Source organism: Monodelphis domestica, chromosome 2, assembly GCF_027887165.1.
Source record: "Monodelphis domestica isolate mMonDom1 chromosome 2, mMonDom1.pri, whole genome shotgun sequence".
Taxonomy (NCBI): Eukaryota; Metazoa; Chordata; class Mammalia; order Didelphimorphia; family Didelphidae; genus Monodelphis; species Monodelphis domestica.
Window position 1 is genome coordinate 19,352,309 of NC_077228.1, and position 18,018 is coordinate 19,370,326.

General features: G+C 45.4%; 1 protein-coding gene across 3 annotated transcripts in view; it reads left to right on the forward strand.

Annotated features, from left to right (window-relative positions):
- The window catches only part of MYSM1 (Myb like, SWIRM and MPN domains 1), a 32,533-nt gene that overhangs the window by 10,623 nt on the left and 3,892 nt on the right, over window positions 1-18,018 (forward strand). For all 3 annotated transcript variants that reach the window (XM_001381122.5, XM_007480505.2, XM_007480506.2), the window contains 12 exons: window positions 1,919-2,679; window positions 3,754-3,884; window positions 6,228-6,331; window positions 6,785-6,862; window positions 8,294-8,382; window positions 9,832-9,886; window positions 10,693-10,743; window positions 11,315-11,389; window positions 11,709-11,897; window positions 12,934-13,066; window positions 16,331-16,436; window positions 16,579-16,636. In XM_001381122.5, the coding sequence (XP_001381159.3) occupies window positions 1,919-2,679; window positions 3,754-3,884; window positions 6,228-6,331; window positions 6,785-6,862; window positions 8,294-8,382; window positions 9,832-9,886; window positions 10,693-10,743; window positions 11,315-11,389; window positions 11,709-11,897; window positions 12,934-13,066; window positions 16,331-16,436; window positions 16,579-16,636 (1,830 nt within the window). The remainder of the gene's footprint in view (window positions 1-1,918; window positions 2,680-3,753; window positions 3,885-6,227; window positions 6,332-6,784; window positions 6,863-8,293; window positions 8,383-9,831; window positions 9,887-10,692; window positions 10,744-11,314; window positions 11,390-11,708; window positions 11,898-12,933; window positions 13,067-16,330; window positions 16,437-16,578; window positions 16,637-18,018) is intronic.

Sequence of the window (18,018 nt, forward strand, 5' to 3'; positions counted from 1 at the left end):
GTCTGAGGCCAGATTTGAACCTAGGATCTCCCATCTAGGCCTGGCTCTCAATCCACTGAGCTGCCCCCTGCCTTAACTTTAAAATGTCACTTAGAATACAGCCTTGAATTAGCAAAACAACAAAAACAAGCCACAAGATTAATTATTAAAAAGTGAAGATTACTTATCTTTACTTCTAAATCTAACATTCTTTTTACTACATGGTATCATACATTGAGCGTACCCAAATTTGAACATTTTGTTTTCCTCACCCAAGCTACAGAGAGTGTAGTTTGTGTATTTATTAAAAGTCATCTTTAAAAATGATCTTCCAGGAGGCAGCTAGTTGACTCAGTGGATTGAGAGTTAGGCCTAGAGACAGGAGATTCTGGGTTCACATTTAGCTGTGGCTATTTCCTGGCTATGTGACCTTGGGCAAGTAACTTAGCCCCCATTGCCTAGCCCTTACTGCTCTTCTACCTTGAAACAATACACAGTATTGATTCTAAGATGGAAGGTAAGGGTTTAAAAAAAAATGACCTGCCTCGTATGTGTCTGTTATGCCTTTGGCAATGCTTGCTTCCATGCCCACTCCTCATCAGCCATCTCACCTACCTGGTAGAATCTAATAGAGACTTCTTTTAGAGGTCATTTTTCAAGCTCTTAGAGAATGGGGTTTGCAAGTACAATGTCCCCAATAAAGGGAAGCATTTGTTGATTGGAGCCCTCCATGAAAGAGTCTCATGTGGCAATCTTTTCTACTTTTGTGATGGGTCCTTCTTACATCTATCCAGTTTGCCTGTTGCAGATTCCACTTATGACTCCTAGGGCATAGAATCATAGATTTAGAGCTTCAGGGACTCTCATTTTACTGAGGATTGAAACTGGGGCCTGGTGGTGAGGTGACTAGCTCAGGATCCAACTAGTAGTTCATATCATAGTGGGTGGGGTTGGATTCAGGGCCTCTGACGCCAGAGTCTTGCACATGGCATCTGATTCCTCCTTTACTCACTAGATCTTTAAATACTTAGGAGTTTCCTCTTAGTTTTCCTATGTTTCCCCCTCCCTTCTCTTCTCCATCATAAATATCTTAGTGGCTTCATCCATGCTTTACATGGCATGGTCTCCAGCCTCTCTTGCCATTCCCATTGCCTTCTGGATTTGTCCAGTTCCCTTGACAGCTCCAGAGCTGATTTCTAGTTCCTCAGCATGAGTTTATCCAACACCTCCATTTTACCAGTAAGAGAAATAAGTGACGCACCCTCATTTTTGGTGATGGCAACATTCACATTACATGAGAAATGACCAAGCCTAAAGGAATGAGGCAATGAGCAAGTTTGAAACTTGAATCGATCAGTGTGTTAAGATTAAAATTATTTGAGAGATTGCTTTGGGTTTATTTATTAGGTTAGCATCATAACCAATGAAGTGGCAAGTCATTGCCCTTCGTGACAGCCAGTGACCCCCTCCCTCCTGGGTCAGGTCCTCTGTGCCCTTTTGAGCACTTATTCAGCTCTCTCTTGAACATCCCAAGATATTGCTAATTGGTAAAGAGCTAATTAGAAGGTGATTTCTCAGCCCTTCCCTATGCCAATCGGTGATGGTTGTCACTCAGACAGAGAATCATTGTTTCCTATGTCAGTCAGCCAGATTTTGTTAAAAGGAAGACATTTCTTGGTTTTTCTAAAGATTTAAAAAAATGCAGAAACTGGTAAACTGGATAAAATCTCTGACCCAGAAATTCTCTCTGACCCTTACATGGAGATTAATATAGTATATTGATAATAAATGCTCACAAATGTTTATGTTTGCAGCATGAGTAAAACTTAATGAACTCTCAAGCCTCCTCATGAGCCTAAGATTAATCGAGTTCTCTTTGTCTTATTAAGTTGTAAAGTCATCTTCTTGTTCTCTTTTTCTCTTTCTTAAAATTGCTAAGACAAAATTAGATGGTCTGGAAAAAGGTGTGCCCAAGCAGAAGAGTAGCAGTCATCTTCAGGTGCCAGACAAGCTTTCAGGGAAGAAATCCTGGCTTTCATTAGGCTTACAAGGGCATGCTGACCCTAACCTGAATGCTGTAAAAATTGAAACATTATCTGATGATGAAGAAGTGAACATCACTGATGAATCAGATGAATTTTTTCAGATCCCCTTAAGGAATCCTAGCAGTGTTCTCTTATTTGATGTTCCCAATAATACTGATCATAAAATGGACCCTCGAGGGCTCATTCATCCTGAAGGACGAGACTGGGCCATTTCTGCAACACCCAGAAAGGACCTTCCCAGCCCTTCACAAGATCAGAGGAAGGCCCTCCCTCTCTCAGGAACTGCTTCCTATCTGCCAAAGTCCAGTAGCAATGAGGGTAGATCTGACCATGCACTCAATGATCAGTCATCTATTCCCAGCATAGAAGGAAGCTCCAAGCAGGATGAAAAAGGAGAGGAGGTAGCCAGCCCAGAAGTTGGCCAAAAGCCAAAGGATGTCCTTGAGAACGAGGTGCATTTTCACCCTTCCTGTCAAGTGGAAGAAGAGAGCCCAGAGGATGGGGAGGAGCTTAAAGCACCTGAGCAGGAGGTGGAAGTTGACAGAACCACCATTCAGGAGGAGGAGAAGCAGGCCATCCCCGAGTTTTTTGAGGGCCGCCAGGCCAAGACACCAGAACGATATTTGAAGATAAGGAATTATATTTTGGATCAGTGGTAAGAAGCAAAATCCCTTTTTTGTGTTCTTGGGAGCCTTTTTAATTCAGCTCATAACTAGATAGAACTCCTGTATTGTGAGTCCACAATTTGTTTTGTTTCTGAACTCTATCCATCATACCTTCTCTCTGCCCAGTGTCAACATCTTTTCATTAAAGTGGGTAGAATGGTAGTGTGACAGCTGGATACAGCACCCTATCTAGAGGCAGGAAGACCCGAATTCAGATCTGATCTCAGACACTAAGCTGCCATATCCTGGGCATGTCTCATAACCCTGTTTGCCTCAGTTTCTTCATCTTTAAAAGGAGCTGGAGAAGGAAATGGCAAACCACCGAAAAACCCAAATAGGTCCTGAAAAGTTAGACACTGCTGAACAACAACAATAAACTGTAGTTTATTTTGTGGGGGAAATAGGGAGAAAACTTGATCAGGAAGCTGTTTCAAAGAACAGTGCATACTTTTTCTTCTCTTTCCAAGGATTCACCCTCAGGGAAGGCATCTAGAGCTACTCCCCTCTCTTTACAGAGAAGGAAAAGTGATTGGCCCCAGATCTCATAAGTAGTAAACAGCCTTGACAGGATTTGAACTTGGGTCCTGTGTCTCCAGTACTATATAACCTCACCTCCTTCAGAGGCATTATACAATTTTCACGTTTAAAATTCATTCTGTATCAAAACAAGAAAAATAGTAACTATGCTTGTGTTAAATCTAATAAACACATTTAAAATTTAGTAATCAGCTTATTTCTGGAAAACATAAAGTCTAATTGACATACAAGTTTGTGGCTTCTAGCTTTTTTGTGACTAAAATTCGATGAATTTAACATTGGAGGAAAAAATTGCAATGCAAAGGCAAATATGTTTTTCTACCTTGTCAGTTACTATATATATAACTTTTCACATGCATGGATGTATTTTCACTATTGGAGAAATCATTCCCTATGGGCCCTTTCTTACTTTTCCAGGAGCAATGGAAAGTTTTGCCATATAATAAGAGGGGAAATGTTCAGAAATGACAGGTATTAAAATGTTTTTGTAGAAATGCAATCATGGTTTTTATTTTCCAAAATATTAGGGAAAGATGTAAACCGAAATATCTGAATAAGACTTCTGTGCGTCCAGGCCTGAAGAACTGCGGTGACGTTAACTGCATTGGACGGATACACACATATCTGGAGTTAATAGGAGCCATCAATTTTGGATGTGGTAAAAAAAATTAAGTTTATCAACATTCTTATTCTTGCATCACATGCTAATGCCTTTGACCTCTTCAAAGAAGAAACATTATCTTGAAAAGTTAGCTATGAAAGCTTTCTTTTGACTGACTTATTAACATTTTTTGACCTGCCTTTGAGAATTTCATATAGAAGACTATCTGGACCCCACACAAAATAAAAACTAGGTTTAATAGTGCTTTTCTTTAAAAATCAGATAAAAGAAAACCCCTTGTTTTATAGCAAAATTATAATTGTACCCAGAGTATATTGGTGGGCGATATGCCTAATAGTCCAAATCACTTCCTAGGAATCAGTCTCCTTTTAAAATTGTTTGAATATTAAAAACCAAATTAATATCCCATGAATCAGTCATCACTCAGCTTTTACTTAGAAGGAAAATGCCTTAACATTTTTCCCGAGAAGCTTCTGCCCTGCCCCTCAGTATCTTTTTTTTTTTTTAACCCTTACCTTCCATCTTGGACTCAATACTGTGTATTGGTTCCAAGGCAGAAGAATGGTATAGGCTAGACAATGGGAGTCAAGTGACTTGCCCAGGGTCACACAGCTGGGAAGTATCTGAGGCCAGATTTGAACCCAGGACCTCCAATCTCTAGACCTGGCTCTCCATCCACTGAGCTACCCAGCTGAGCCCCCTCAGCCTCTTAACAGATAAAGCTGCTGTGTGTTTCTTTGAAAACTGCATGTATTTTATTAAGTAAGCATCATATCTAATTGGAGGTTAGGAAATAATTAGATCAAACCTCCCCAAAACAGAACCCTCTACAAAGGGACTATCCTTTTGTACTATAAGTACGCGTCTCATTCTGAAGCTGGGTCTCAAAAAGGAAAAGATTCTCAGGTGTGTTTTCTGGCAGGGATACCTGCCGGCCACACTCCTTCTTCACATAGACAAAACCACACCCTGAGGATGGAGTTAGACCCGATGACTGGTTTCAGACACTCATGAATTATGTTTACCATGTTCTTAGGCTTCAAGGCAGGAAATTCCCCCAGTTCAAAGCTGTAGAAAAGTTTCTTACCCATTTTGAAACATTGGGAGTGCATACTTCTTGGATAGATTGAAAATAAATGCCCTGAGCATTCCAGTTTTGCTGTTATTTCAGTGGTTTAGGTTAGCTTTCCTGCTGCTGCATAAGAACCACCAAGTTTCCTGAGTGCCCTCTGTCTGAAGTATTAAATTTATTTGTGGTTGGACTCTGAATATTTATGTAGGTGGTCGCCGGGGATTTAATTTCTAAATCCCAAAATGAATTACTAAGTAAATGGAATTTATGGTAGTTTTATTTGCAATAGAGGGAAGATACTAAAGAACGAAAGAGAGGAAACTCTAGCTTCCTCTGAGCCAGGTAGAAATACTAAGGCCCTATTCAGGGAAAAGAGTCTCAAGACAATGGGCCTTTCTTGGAGGTTTACACCTCCCAGAAGGCAGGGCCACTAAAAGGCTGACACCTTTCACTCACCAATGGTGATTGTCTAAAATGAAAGCAGTCTGAGGTCTCCTGAAGGAGTTCCTCCAGGGGTCCAGTTCCTCCAGTCCAACTCTGAGTTAGAGATCTCCTCGATCTCCTCGAACCAAATCAAATATCTCTCTCTTCTGGCCTCTCGTCCTCTTTTTAAAGATTTTTTTCTCTTGTGTCACCTCCCCTAAATTTCACATCTACCAATCACAACAGACACTTTTCTCCAGGACTGCCCATTCTTTAGTTCATTTCTTCTTTGGTTAGATTATATCTTTTGGGGTTACTTAACACCTTTTTTGGTTAGTTCACCTTTTGTAGTTACTCAACACCTTTTTGTAATTAAAATGGGTAGATCTACTTAAAATACTGATTTATCACCTTTTGGGGATTAAAATCTAAAAAAGAGATTGTGGATTACAATTCGGGATTAAAATCTAAAAAGAGATTGCGGATTACAATTCAATCTTCCCAATAAAGGAAGAGCTGAGTATCTTTATTGTTACAATCAGGAGAGAGCTAAATCCAATCTTCACAGAAGTGAGCCTCACTGCCAAATGACATCCCCAACACTGATGACTCAGAAAGCTTACAGGGCCAGGGAGGGAAGATTGCAGGGCTGGGAACTCAGTGCTTTTGATGGCCCCTCAGGAATGGCTTGGAATAAGTCTTGGATCTCAGATACTTCAGAACTGGGACCACAGGCAGGCCATTTAGCCTGTCTGTTAAGTGAGCATTTGTACCCCCAGGGTTTTCCCACTGTTCTTTCTTATATCTCATGAGGATTGATCAATATTCTCTAAAATCATTTCAATAAACTGATAAAGTTCGATTCTGTCTCTGGGTTCCAATAGAACAGGCTGTGTACAACAGACCCCAGCCAGCTGATAAGACACGAGTCAGGGAAGGAAGAGATGCAGAAGAAGCCTACCAGCTAGCCCAGCGTCTACAGTCAATGGTGAGCTGCCCATGAGAGTCTGCCTTGCTCAGGGCTATCTCCTTCCCTCTTCCCCTTTCCTTTTCTTGTCCTCTCTCCTCTGTCTCCATTGTAGCAGGATTTGACTCAATAATAATCATGAAGTGCTTTGGCAGGTGTAACATCTATTTGTTTTTGCCTGCCATCCCACTCCCCAGCCTTTCATTTGCCTGGCTTCCACTCACTGCTTCATTCTGTCTAATTTTGTTAAAAGCAGTGTCTATATGTAAACTTAATCCCAGAAAAGCATATTTTGCCAGGGTTGTGTAAACCAATTCTTTTTCATTCCTAGATTCAATGCTAGTATTTTGTTTGAATTGAATAGCTGAATTGACCAGGGGGAAGGGGGTCCATCATGTTTAGTTCCACAGCGGTTCAGTGATTTGATTTTAATAGATCGATAACATTTGATTTATTTCATCCTCCTTATCACAGCGCACGCGCAGACGCCGGGTACGAGACCCATGGGGGAACTGGTGCGATGCAAGAGACTTGGAAGGACAGACGTTTGAGGTAGCAGCCACCATGTTCTTGGTGTATTCTAAAGAAATATTTGGGCCATTGGAACCAAAACCCTACCCTCCTTCCCCGCTTCCCTTGGCACTTGCCCTTAGAGAGATGTGAGCTCCAATTAGAAATGTGGTCAGAGAAAGGTCAGCGGTGAGAAAACATGGAGGTTCAAAAGTTTAAAAGTTACAGAATTTGGGGAGCCCTTCAGAGACCTTGTACTGTAAGCCCTGGTGGTTCCCTAGCAGAGAGAAGGTCGTTTCTTCTTCAGCAGTATCCTTGAGCCCCCCAAACCTAGCATTGGCTCTGTCTGTCCTTGTCATCACCTCATTGACCTCTAGGTAGAGCTCAGTTTTCCTGCCATCCACCAGACTGAGGCCTGGTAGGGAGCTATTTCCTACCTATAGGGAGCCCCACTTCTCCAGAGCTCCTGTGGGGTTCAGTCCCTTGTCTGTCAGTGCCATGAGGGGTTGGGGAAGGATCCTGGCCTCATCTAAACCATCTTGTGTGTTCTAAGGAGTTCCTTGTCCCCCAAGACTCAGACAGGAAGGGCCACCCTGCCTGAGGTCAGGGGCTGGTCAGGTCCCATTGGGATGATCCTACCATGGTTGGGTGGAGTCGATAGCTTGTCTTTCCATTAAGCTCTACTTGGATAGTGTGGTTTGCTGCTCTGTGAGCTGAGGGCTCCCACTGTCTGAAAAGGTCAAGCACAGCATCCTCCAGGGCCCAGCTCTGACATAGTTCCCCTCATCCCTGCTGGCCTCTAACTGCATCTCCCACCTCTGTGTCTTTATTGCCACCCTCCCTGGACCTGGAATGCTCTTCCCCAAACATGAGTGCCCACCTGCCCAGCCCCCAGTCAGCTTCCTGTCTGTTGTCTATGTTGTCGGTCTGCCTAGACCTGCATGTGGGTCACCTTCTTTCCCAAGGGTGTTTCTGTTTGTATCCTCAGCCCCAGGGCTGGGGGTCATTTCACTGAGCTGCCCTTTGCCCTGGCCACAGATCATCACTGAAGCAGGAGCCTTCAGGTCTCTCTGGAGGTGGTCACTGCCCTAGCCTGCATAGGGCAGCAAGTGTTATGCTCCTATGCTTGGCTTCAGTAGTACCGTGATGGGGCCCTACCAGAATGAGCCCGTGTGCTTCGCCAGGCTTTTCTTTCATTAGCCTGAGGAGACAAATCAGTGAGTGACAAGGAAGCAACTGCCAGACCCCCAGACCTCTTACCCAGCATCTGGTCCAGGCCTCTGGGAGGAGTGGCCAGTTCTTGACCATTCAGGCTGGTGCCTGTTGTCTCTAGTAGCAGCAAATGCTGAAGCTGGGCACACAGGTCAATAGGAGGGACCATCCTGGGAGAGATCTGTTTCTACCCAATCTGTTTGAATAGCTTTGCCTTGCCCTTGCCAGGGGTCGTTTGCTCCAATGGTTTTTCTGTTTCAGCACCTCTCAGCTGAGGAGCTGGCCAGAAGAAGGGAAGATGAAGGAAACAAGCCTGTGAAATATCCCAAAGCGCCCAGGTACCCCAAAAGGTAAGTCCCTTGCTGTTTTCAAAGAGTAATTTAAGAGGCGTCAGGAAATAATGTCCTCACGAGTGACCAGGTCCCAGAAGCTCCTTCAGCATTTAGTGTTTGCCATGTCTTTGCTGAGGGCTCATCCCCTATGTAGTGAGGAAATTAGGACATTGATTAAGATATTGAATAAAATAAGATATTTGATAAAAGGATCTCTAAGGGTACAAGCAAGGTAGAGAGCAGGGCATGAGACCAGAATTTGGAAGGAGGAACATAGGAACAGATTCAGGTCAGTTGGTGAGGTCCTCTCACTGGGCTTGGTGGGTGAGCTTGCTTTCTCTGGCTGCTCTTGGAGACAGACATCTGACTTTGACATCTAACCTTGGCTGGTGAAAGGGAAGAGAGACCTCTGAATCCTTGCTGAAGAGAGTTTCTACTTTCCTGATGGAGAGAAGTCCTCTTTGAGAAGAAGCTGATAGATCTGCTTTGCTGGATAACAGATTTGGAGAAGGAGAAAGATTGAAGCCGTTTGTCTGGTCTCTGGGCAATAAATACCAGGGTGACTGGATTGTCAGTTAGCAGCTATCATCTTGGCTGACTGAATTTATTTATATGTGCTTGAAGACTCTCTTTATCAAATTAAGTTCATTAAATAAGGATTTAGGTAGGTTTGGGGGGTTTTAGTAAGTGCGAGGCAGTTTTAGTGTAGCTGGAAGAAACAGTCTCTGTTGTGAGATAGATGTAGAAAGTTAGTTCCCTTTTAGTTTAAGGCTTTCCTTGTTATTAATCCTTATTTCCATATTATCAAACATGAATATATATATTGGGTCTCCAAGAACCTCCCATATTGACCTAAGAAGGGAAGCCGTCCCTGGCTTTCCTTCAGAGGGGAAGAGTTAAAAGATACTTTGTGAACACCAAAGTATCTTATCACATCCTCCTCCTCCCAACTCCACCTTATCAACATTATTTCACTTGCAGTTACCCCATGGCCCCTTTGCTATGTGGTGTCCATGCCTGCTTGTTCAGCCCTGGGGTGGCCCTCCGCTGGCCTGGACACTTGGACCATAGTCTTCCTACCACGTCCACTTCAGCATCTTTTGACTTCGGCCCTGAGGATCTGTCTCAGCAGAGCATGCACAGACTCTGAGCCACCATCCCTTCCTCCAGCTCTGCCCACAGCCCTTCCATGCCCTCATCCAGGCGTGTCATGTCTGAGCCACGCTACTGGGTGGTAGAGGCCCAGAACCTCAGCCTTCCACATGGTTAGGTTGCTCTGGGCTGTGGAGCTGCCTCTTGTTTCTGCCTATTTGGGCCTTGGCATCTGCAGCCAGAATTTCTGTGGATTTATTCTGCTCCCACAACACTTTGTATCAGCATTGGCACTTTAAAAATACTTCATAGCATCCCCTTCTGGTTCTCTTTTCCCATTCATTGTAATAAAATGAAAAACGTTTCCTTCTGCAGCTCCTTTGACCCCTTCCAGCTGATTCCTTGCAGCATCTTCAATGAAGCAAAACAGGTACTTGCCCTCCCCTCCCTCCCAATTTGTGCCTGGGGCTGGGCCCTGAGGGTCTGCTCCATTGGCTTTATGTGCTCAGCCCCTCACCATGCTTCTCAGGGAATGGAGACATTAGCGTTTTGTTTCCTCCCCTCCCAGACAAGCCATGGTCCAGGGGTCCCCTCAGGCAGGCAGTCTGTTGTAGAGCCCGCAGGCTGAGGTTAGTGACAGGGGAGTTGTCTTTATTTCCCATTCCAATCTGTGACCCCCTCAGAGCTCCATGAACTGCAGGCCAAGACCACATCCTGCCCTGCCTCCGACATTTAGAAAGCCAAGGGATGACCCTTGGACAATCCACAGGCCTCCCAGCCTCATCCTTGGGGGCTCCCCCGTGCCATCACTGTGGGGCCTTTGTGGCCCACGTCCTTCTGGTCTCTCATCCTGGCTCCTGAGCACCTCACTCAGTGCGACGATCCCACACTTTCCCCTTCACCTGCATCCATAGTGGTGTTTGTGTAATGCATCTGCCGTCACCCTTGGTGGACTGCAGCCCACGTCACCCCCTGCCTTTGCTCTTTGACATCCTCTGAAGACTCCAGGGAGCCCGGCTTGTACAGCAGCAGACCGACCATTGGTGCAGTCAGTGCAATAAGCAATTTGGGGCAGGGGGATCCTAGGCTCATGGTGGCACAGGCAGGCCATCAACGCAGTCCTTTAGGGGCCCAAGGGGATGTCTGGCCCACTAGAAGGGATGGAGCTGGGGGAGAGCAGGCCCAGGCCCCTGGGCCCTGCCTCTGTCTTCATGCTGTTTTTCTCTTATATTTCAGGAGCCATTTCAGGTGCAAGTGGCTTCCGAAGCGCTTTTAATAATGGATTTGGTAAGGATGTGATGCCATCTAGGTAGTCTGATCTATACTCTTGTATATTTTTATTGCAGGCATAAGGGGCAATTAGAAGACATATTTTGGAACTTAACTGTCCTTTACAAAGAATCTAAAAATAAGATTTTTCTTTTGGAGCAAAGCCAAACAGTTGCATGTTCCCATATTTTAGAGAGAATAAATTAATGTGAGTTTTGCAAACTGCTTATCATCCTTGTTATCCTATTAAGTTTCATTTATTTCTTAATATCCCTTGTCTGCTCCTTGCAAATAACTGCCACAAAGCCAGCCCCAGCAGTTTGGGAGTTCTTGTCTGCCACTGCCATGGTGGGGTTCTCTGACCTCTGGCACAGAAGGGCTTGTGGTCATCTCACACAGTCTGTGGCAGGTGGCGGCCCTGGTCTAGAGGGAAGGACACAGGCCAGAGGGCTCAGTCAGTGTCTGCCCCAAGCCTCTCCGCCAGCCGCCCCTCCCCGCCCCCCGGCTCCCTCTTAAGACACATGCAGCTCCTCTCAGCCGACTGTTCCCCTTCCCGGGGAGTTTGTCTCACTGTGTCTGTCCCCTGCAGCACGCTCATGTTTCCATGGCGGAGGTGATCGGTCTCCTAGGAGGGCGCTACTCAGAGGCTGAGAAGGTGCTGGAGGTGAGTCAGCTTCTAGCCCCCGCCAGCTTCATTCCCACCTTCCTCCCTTGAGCGGGAGATAGAGGGTCGCTGCCCTCCCTTGGGGAGGCCTCAGCTTCCTAAGCCAGAGAAGGGAAGGATGCTCCTGCGGAGCGAATGAACCCGTCTCCCAGCCTGGGCCCCTGGGACCCTAGCAGGACAGGAGGGGTGGACCCAAGAGAGCCCCTCACTGCCTCACTCCCTTGGAAATGCATCCGGGAGTGTGACTCCCCCAACCGGAGTGGGGCGCGTGAGCCTCCCCGTGCTTGGGGCCATAATCTCAGAGGATGGTCCTTGGTAGGTGTGTGCGGCTGAGCCCTGCAACAGTCTGAGCACCGGCCTGCAGTGCGAGATGGACCCCGTGTCCCAGACCCAGGCTTCGGAGACCTTGGCCGTCAGAGGGTACAGCGTGATCGGATGGTACCACTCCCATCCGGCCTTCGACCCCAACCCTTCCCTCCGGGACATCGACACCCAGGCCAAATACCAGGTGGGCTTGGAGAGAGGACAGTGGGTGAGCAGACGGATATTGTGTCCACTGGGTGCCAGGCACCGGGCCCAGTCTGGAGGGAGGCAGAAGACAGCCTGTGCCCTCGAGGACCTCACAGTCTAAGGGGGGAGAGAACCCCTAAAGAGAAGCTGAAAAGAGGGGGACTGGTGGGAGCTTGGGGAGGAGGATAAGACCCAGAGGAGAGCAGCAGGACAGAAGATGACAAGGGTTGCTAACAGGCACCCCTTAAATGGAGTGTCGGGGATAGGTTCTCCAAGGTCAGCAGGCAGGGCCTGGGGTTTCATTCCTTCCTTGTACGGGGGCGGGAGGGGGGCGGGATATGCCCCTGCTGGGTTCACTGAGAGGAAGTGAGTGCCCTCAGGGGACACCAGCTGGCCATAGCACTGCCTGCAGCTCTGTGATGGCCAAATGACTGGCGCTGGTCACATGGACAGTATAGAGAGAAAACCTAGCTTATAGGCGGCCCACCCTCTACCCCTTCCACCTTGTTGACCCTCCCCTGTACATAAATATTTAAGTCCTACAACTTCTCATCAGCCCAGTCCAATGACTTCTTCCTGCCCTGCTAGTGGTGCCCACTACAGTTTGCCACTTCCAGATTACCAAACCCCTCCTTCCTCTCCCCCAAGCAGTTTTTAAGACCAGCCTTCGTTCACCTACTGCTAACCAAGATGAAGGAGGGTGGGAGGCACCAGCGTCCCCTGAATCCCCCGGCAACCTCCCACCCCGTTGGGGGGAAGCCTCCTCAGCCAAAAGCCAACACCTGCCCAGCCGCCCTAGCTTTTAAGCCAGGCCCCTGAAGGCCAGGATTTCTTGTTATTTATAGTAACACCAAAAAGAAGGAAATGCCTGTTTGTTTGGAAGCAAAGAGCAAATGAGTGGGGGCTTTTTTTTCCCCCAGCTTTTCTGGGGATGCTAATTAGATTTCCTGATGGGGAGAAGCATTTGCTTCTTAAATTATATAGTCGTAACTCAGCATTTTCCTGGTTTGGTTTTTTCTTTCTCTTTGTTTTAGAGTTATTTCTCCAGAGGTGGAGCGATGTTCATTGGGATGATCGTTAGCCCATATAATCGAAACAATCCTTTACCATATTCCCAAATTACCTGCCTGGTTATAAGTGATGAAGTTAGTTCTGATGGTTCCTACCGTAAGTATTAGATGAAAATTCCTTCCTATTTCCCATCTTCAGTACTTGGAATTCTAAAAGCAAAGGAATTGACTGATGGGGAATTTTTACCCCCAAGAGAGTTTTATGGTATCGACAGAGGTTCCTCAACTCCCAGACAACCCAGACTTAGAGATAACTGCCCCCACCTCCGCAAAAGCCTGGAAGAAATTTCAGAGCTTTTAGTTGTCCCTGAATTCAGGAAGGAGAGAAGGGACACCAATGGGGGCTCTTAGAGCAAGCAAGGCTGTGGCCCAAGATTTTCTGGCTTACTCCTTGATTTGACACTGCCTGAAGTTCTCCCTAGTTGAATTTCTTAACCTGGTTTGCCAACATCCTCTTCTTTAAAATGCAGATACCTGTGAGAGTCTGTTTGTCCCAGGAGGGAGACCTGACAGAAAGTAGACCCCTAAACATGTCTCCTGAATACTTCGTTGATTTGTTGGGGTTTTTTTAAACCTTTATCTTCCACCTTAGAAGCAATACTATGTATTGGTCTTAAGGCAGAAGAGTGGTAAGGGCTAGGCAATGGGGGTTAAGTGACTCACCCAGGGGTCACATAGGAAGTGACTGAGGCCAAATTTGAACCCAGAACCTCCCATCTCCAGGCTTGATTCTCGATCCACTGAGTTACTTTGCTGTTCCCTCTGAATACTTAACCCTGGTAGCTGCTGCCCCCACCTGAGGAATTCAGAGCTTGATTGTGGGGAGGATGATGTTTGTCCCTGGAAAGCACAGAACACCTTAGGGGGAAGACGTGCTGATCCAGGACTGCCTGTGGCTGGGTGTTCCTGTCTACCAGAAGAAAGAAAGGGCCATCAGCAGGAATGTGGGCAGGAGAGGCAGGACTCTTGGGAACAGATCCCAGCTCTGTTGTGGCAACTGTAAAGATTACAATTTAGGAATATGGGGAGACTGAGGCAGGTAGAAATTAGTTTCTCTCTGCAAAGAGTATTATATTTTTTAGAGGTTTATTAAGGATTAAAGAATATACAAGTAAGAAACATGTACCTAGGCCAGAGGCCTAGACAAAATAACCTCACATTATAGAAGAGACGCCTCTGCTCCAAAATGGAAGTCCAAAAGAGCCCCCAAAACCTTTGCCACCAGCTTAAATCCTTCCTCAATCTCGGCCCACCTCAGAATTCCCATGAGATTACAAAGCATTTTGGGGAAGTGAAGCAAAGGCTTGTGGGGATTGTAGTCCTGTTTTCGAGGCTATTTTTTACACTCCCAAGGCAAGTCTTGATATCAGGCCTCACATCCTCATTCCTAATATGCCTTCGAGTTTTCAGTATGATTCTCCCATTGGATGCGGGCTTAAGATGACCATAAATAACTATTATACTGTTTGACAGGAGGGAGGGAGGGAGGGAAAGGAAGAGACAGGAGAGAGAATGAGAATCAGGCAGGCAGACCTGCCTCTGACACTTGGGTGACATTTCACTGGAGAGTACTGCAGAATTTCTGGATGACAGTCCATAAGGTGAAAATACTAACCTCAGCTTGACTGCTGGGCTGGCTGTCTTTACTTACTGGCCCAAGAGTCCAAAGGCTAAAGTCTCAGCTGCCCTGTGTGTCCAAAAATCTAGAAAGGAGATAATAACACTCATCCCGTCCCCCAGTGAGGTCACAATAGACCACAGAGACCGAGCCAAGGGCAGCTCTATAATCGGCCTCGGAAGAGGGAGCTCTGAGTTTTAGTAACATTTGAGCATTTCTAAGAAATTAAATGTCTTGAAAAAATAACTTCCTCAGTCTTTTAACTTTTAATTCTCTTCATAACTTCTTTAGTCTCTTGTGGTTAAACACTTTGCTTAGTATTAATGAAGAATGTGCCGGAGCATCTTATTTTTTTCTCAATATTTTATTGGACGAAAACTTTCTATCTGGAAGGCAGTTTTCATTGGCTTAAATGTACTTCAAATCCAAAAAATATTTCTATAATGTAATTTGGCATTTTGGGGGGGCCTGTTGATGTTTCCATAGTTATGATCTTGCCTCAGCTCTGTAGGGACCACAAATAGTGTTTGCTACTTCCTTTTCTTTCTCCTTTCTGTCTTAGTTAAGAATGAGATTCAGGAGCTGGTGCCTAAGATGAATTTTCTATCATCTAAATGGGTTCCTCAGTGTCCTGGGCATTTGAGTCCTCTTTCTTCCTGGCTTCCCCCCATTCCCTTAATGGGCAGTTGAGTAATGAACCAGTTGTTCTTCGCTCTCATTTTGTTTCTAAAACTTTCAAGATGTAATTCCCTGTTTGGGACCTCACCTGTTGCACCTCAAAGCAAGCAGAGATTGCTTAGCACTGTTCTGGGCAGATGGATGCAGGAATCCTCCTTGGAGGGGCCTTCCTTGGTTCTCCTGAGAAGAATCCGTTCCATGTGCTCTCTCTCCCCCTTTCCCCCCACCCCAGGCCCTGTGTCTGCATTTGTATACATCCTGCATTGATGTATCTGATCAGGAAGAGAACATGAGCTCCTCGGGGCCATGGCCTGTCTCACTCTGCTTCTCAGGGATCCAGCACCTTCCCTAGCACTGAATAAATGCTTGCTAATTGTTAACCAAGAAGACAGAGTTTTTTTAAATAACCAGATTTGGTACATTTGGGGTTTTATGTATATGTGTGTAAATACATAGATTATACACATATACATTCCATATCTATACACGTGTATGTGCAGGTGTGTTTTATGTATAGACATATATAATTTATCTTGTATCTGTACATACATGCATGCATTCACACTGACCACAGAGGAGGGGCAGAAAAAGGGTTGTGCAGCAGTATGAGCCTTCCCTAGATTGGAATCATTCATTTGTACTTCCTCCTTCCCCATTCCTGACCCACACACTCCAGGGCAGTGCATGGTAGCCCCACCTCAAGCCCATCTCTCTCCCTCCTGAGCCTCTGAAAGGCTTTATGGAAGGAGCCTGGGTTCAGATGCTAGGACAGATGCTAACTGTGTTCCCCCAGGGAATCCCTTTGTTTCTCCAAGACTGACTTTCCTCCTTGGTAAACTGAGATTTTGGTAGGAAGCATTTTGGAAAACATCGCCAAATTGTGACCTATTGTTAGTCTGTGTTTTTATGAAGTCAGATTTTTCAGTCATGGCCTAGTTACAGAGTGCCTGCTGGGGACAAGGCCTGGCCAGGCCCTGGGTCTAGGCTAGGACCACAAGAATCCTTGTCTCCTTCATTGTAAGAAATAAAGAACAATGGTTGATGGAAATTATGGCTTTTTCCTAGGTGTACCTTATAAATTTGAAGTACAACAGATGTTAGGAGAACCTCAGTGGGAATTAGTGTTTGAAAAAACAAGATGGATGATTGAAAAATACCGGCTCTCCCCGAGGTATGTTCTTTGACTATTGAACTATCGTGTCTCCTCATTAACTCATGCTTTAAAGAAAACCCAAGTTAAATGTCAACTTGGACCGCAGCTGATTAGCTCATATTACTTGTTTCTTTACCCTATTTTCCTATTCTTCCTACAGCGGCGTCCCTATGGATAAAATCTTTCACCGGGATTCTGACCTGACTTGTTTGCAGAAAGTAAGCTGCCTTTTAAAAATTGGTTTCCTTGTTCACGGTATCTGAAGCTATTCATCTCCGTGTGTTATCCCATGGTGCCAAATGCTTCATAGATGAATTTGCTGTATATTTCCTTTTATTACTTTTCCCTTTCTAAAATTAATTTTCAGGAGATAATTAGAAATGTGTTTTGGTGCCTAGGCTTACATATGAAATGATGATGCCTTGGTATACATTCTTGTTAGTGTTGAGAGATAAATCTTCTAATAGATTATCATCACCAATGGGGGGTAATTTTTTTTCCATTTGCTTAAGTATAAAAAAGCATTGTGGTGAAATCTCAGCTTTGCGTTTGATAACTTTAGGACAGGCAGCCTAAATCTCACTGTTAAATTATAAATTAGCTCTTTTCTGGCCAGCATTTTTATTAATGACTTCCATAAAATCTATGAGTTTTCACAGAGCTGGAAGGGATGACTAATACAATGAAATGCCAGAATCAGGATCCAGAATCTTAATGAGATGGAATGATGGCCCAGGCTCATTGGATAATGTTCAGTAGATAAAAGCATAAGATCCTGTATGTACATTTAAAAGGTCAGCTCTCAGGGGGCAGCTAGGTGGCTCAGCCAGTCCTAGAGATAGGAGGTCCTGGGTTCAAATATGGACTCAGACACTTATTTTTTTTAAAAGCCAGCTCTCTAAGCCAGAGCAAGATGATGGCTAGAAACTAATTTAGATTAGGATAAGAATGATGATGGTGAAAATGTAGTAAGCATTTCTGTGCTCTATAAGGTACTGATAGCTCAATCCCTGGGATGTCTCATTTGGAAAGACCATCTTTTAATGGCATATATGGATCTGAGGTCAACCAACATGGGCAGCCAGGAAAGCCTGTGTCATCTCAGGCAGCATCAATAGGTGGCAACAATGACAATGACAATGACGGGTCTGCCTGCCCTCTTCTACCATGTTTGGAACCCATCTGGGGTATCATGGCTAGAATTGGGCACCAGAGTATAGGAAGGGCCTTGGCCACTGAAACAGCCCTAGGGAAAGGGTGAACAGTGTAAAGACACATGACAATGAACTGGGTGTTTGAGCCTAAAGAAGTATCTTTGAGATGGAGAAAAGATGGACCCCCATGAGCCTCAGAAGACACAATTTGGCTCCCAGACTCTGAAAGCAGGACGATGACAAGAGCTGCTCAGAACTGGAAGGGGGTCCTCAAAAGCAAGAGCAGGATGCTTGAGGTCAAACACATTATCCAGGGGCTTGATGCTTCTGATGGTGGATGAACCAGGCGACCTGTTGGAGCCCTTCCAAGCCCAGGGTCCTGTGAACCTGTAATTCCTGGCCTAGGTGCTAGATTTAACTAAGAGAGAGGAAATAAGAGTTTGGGG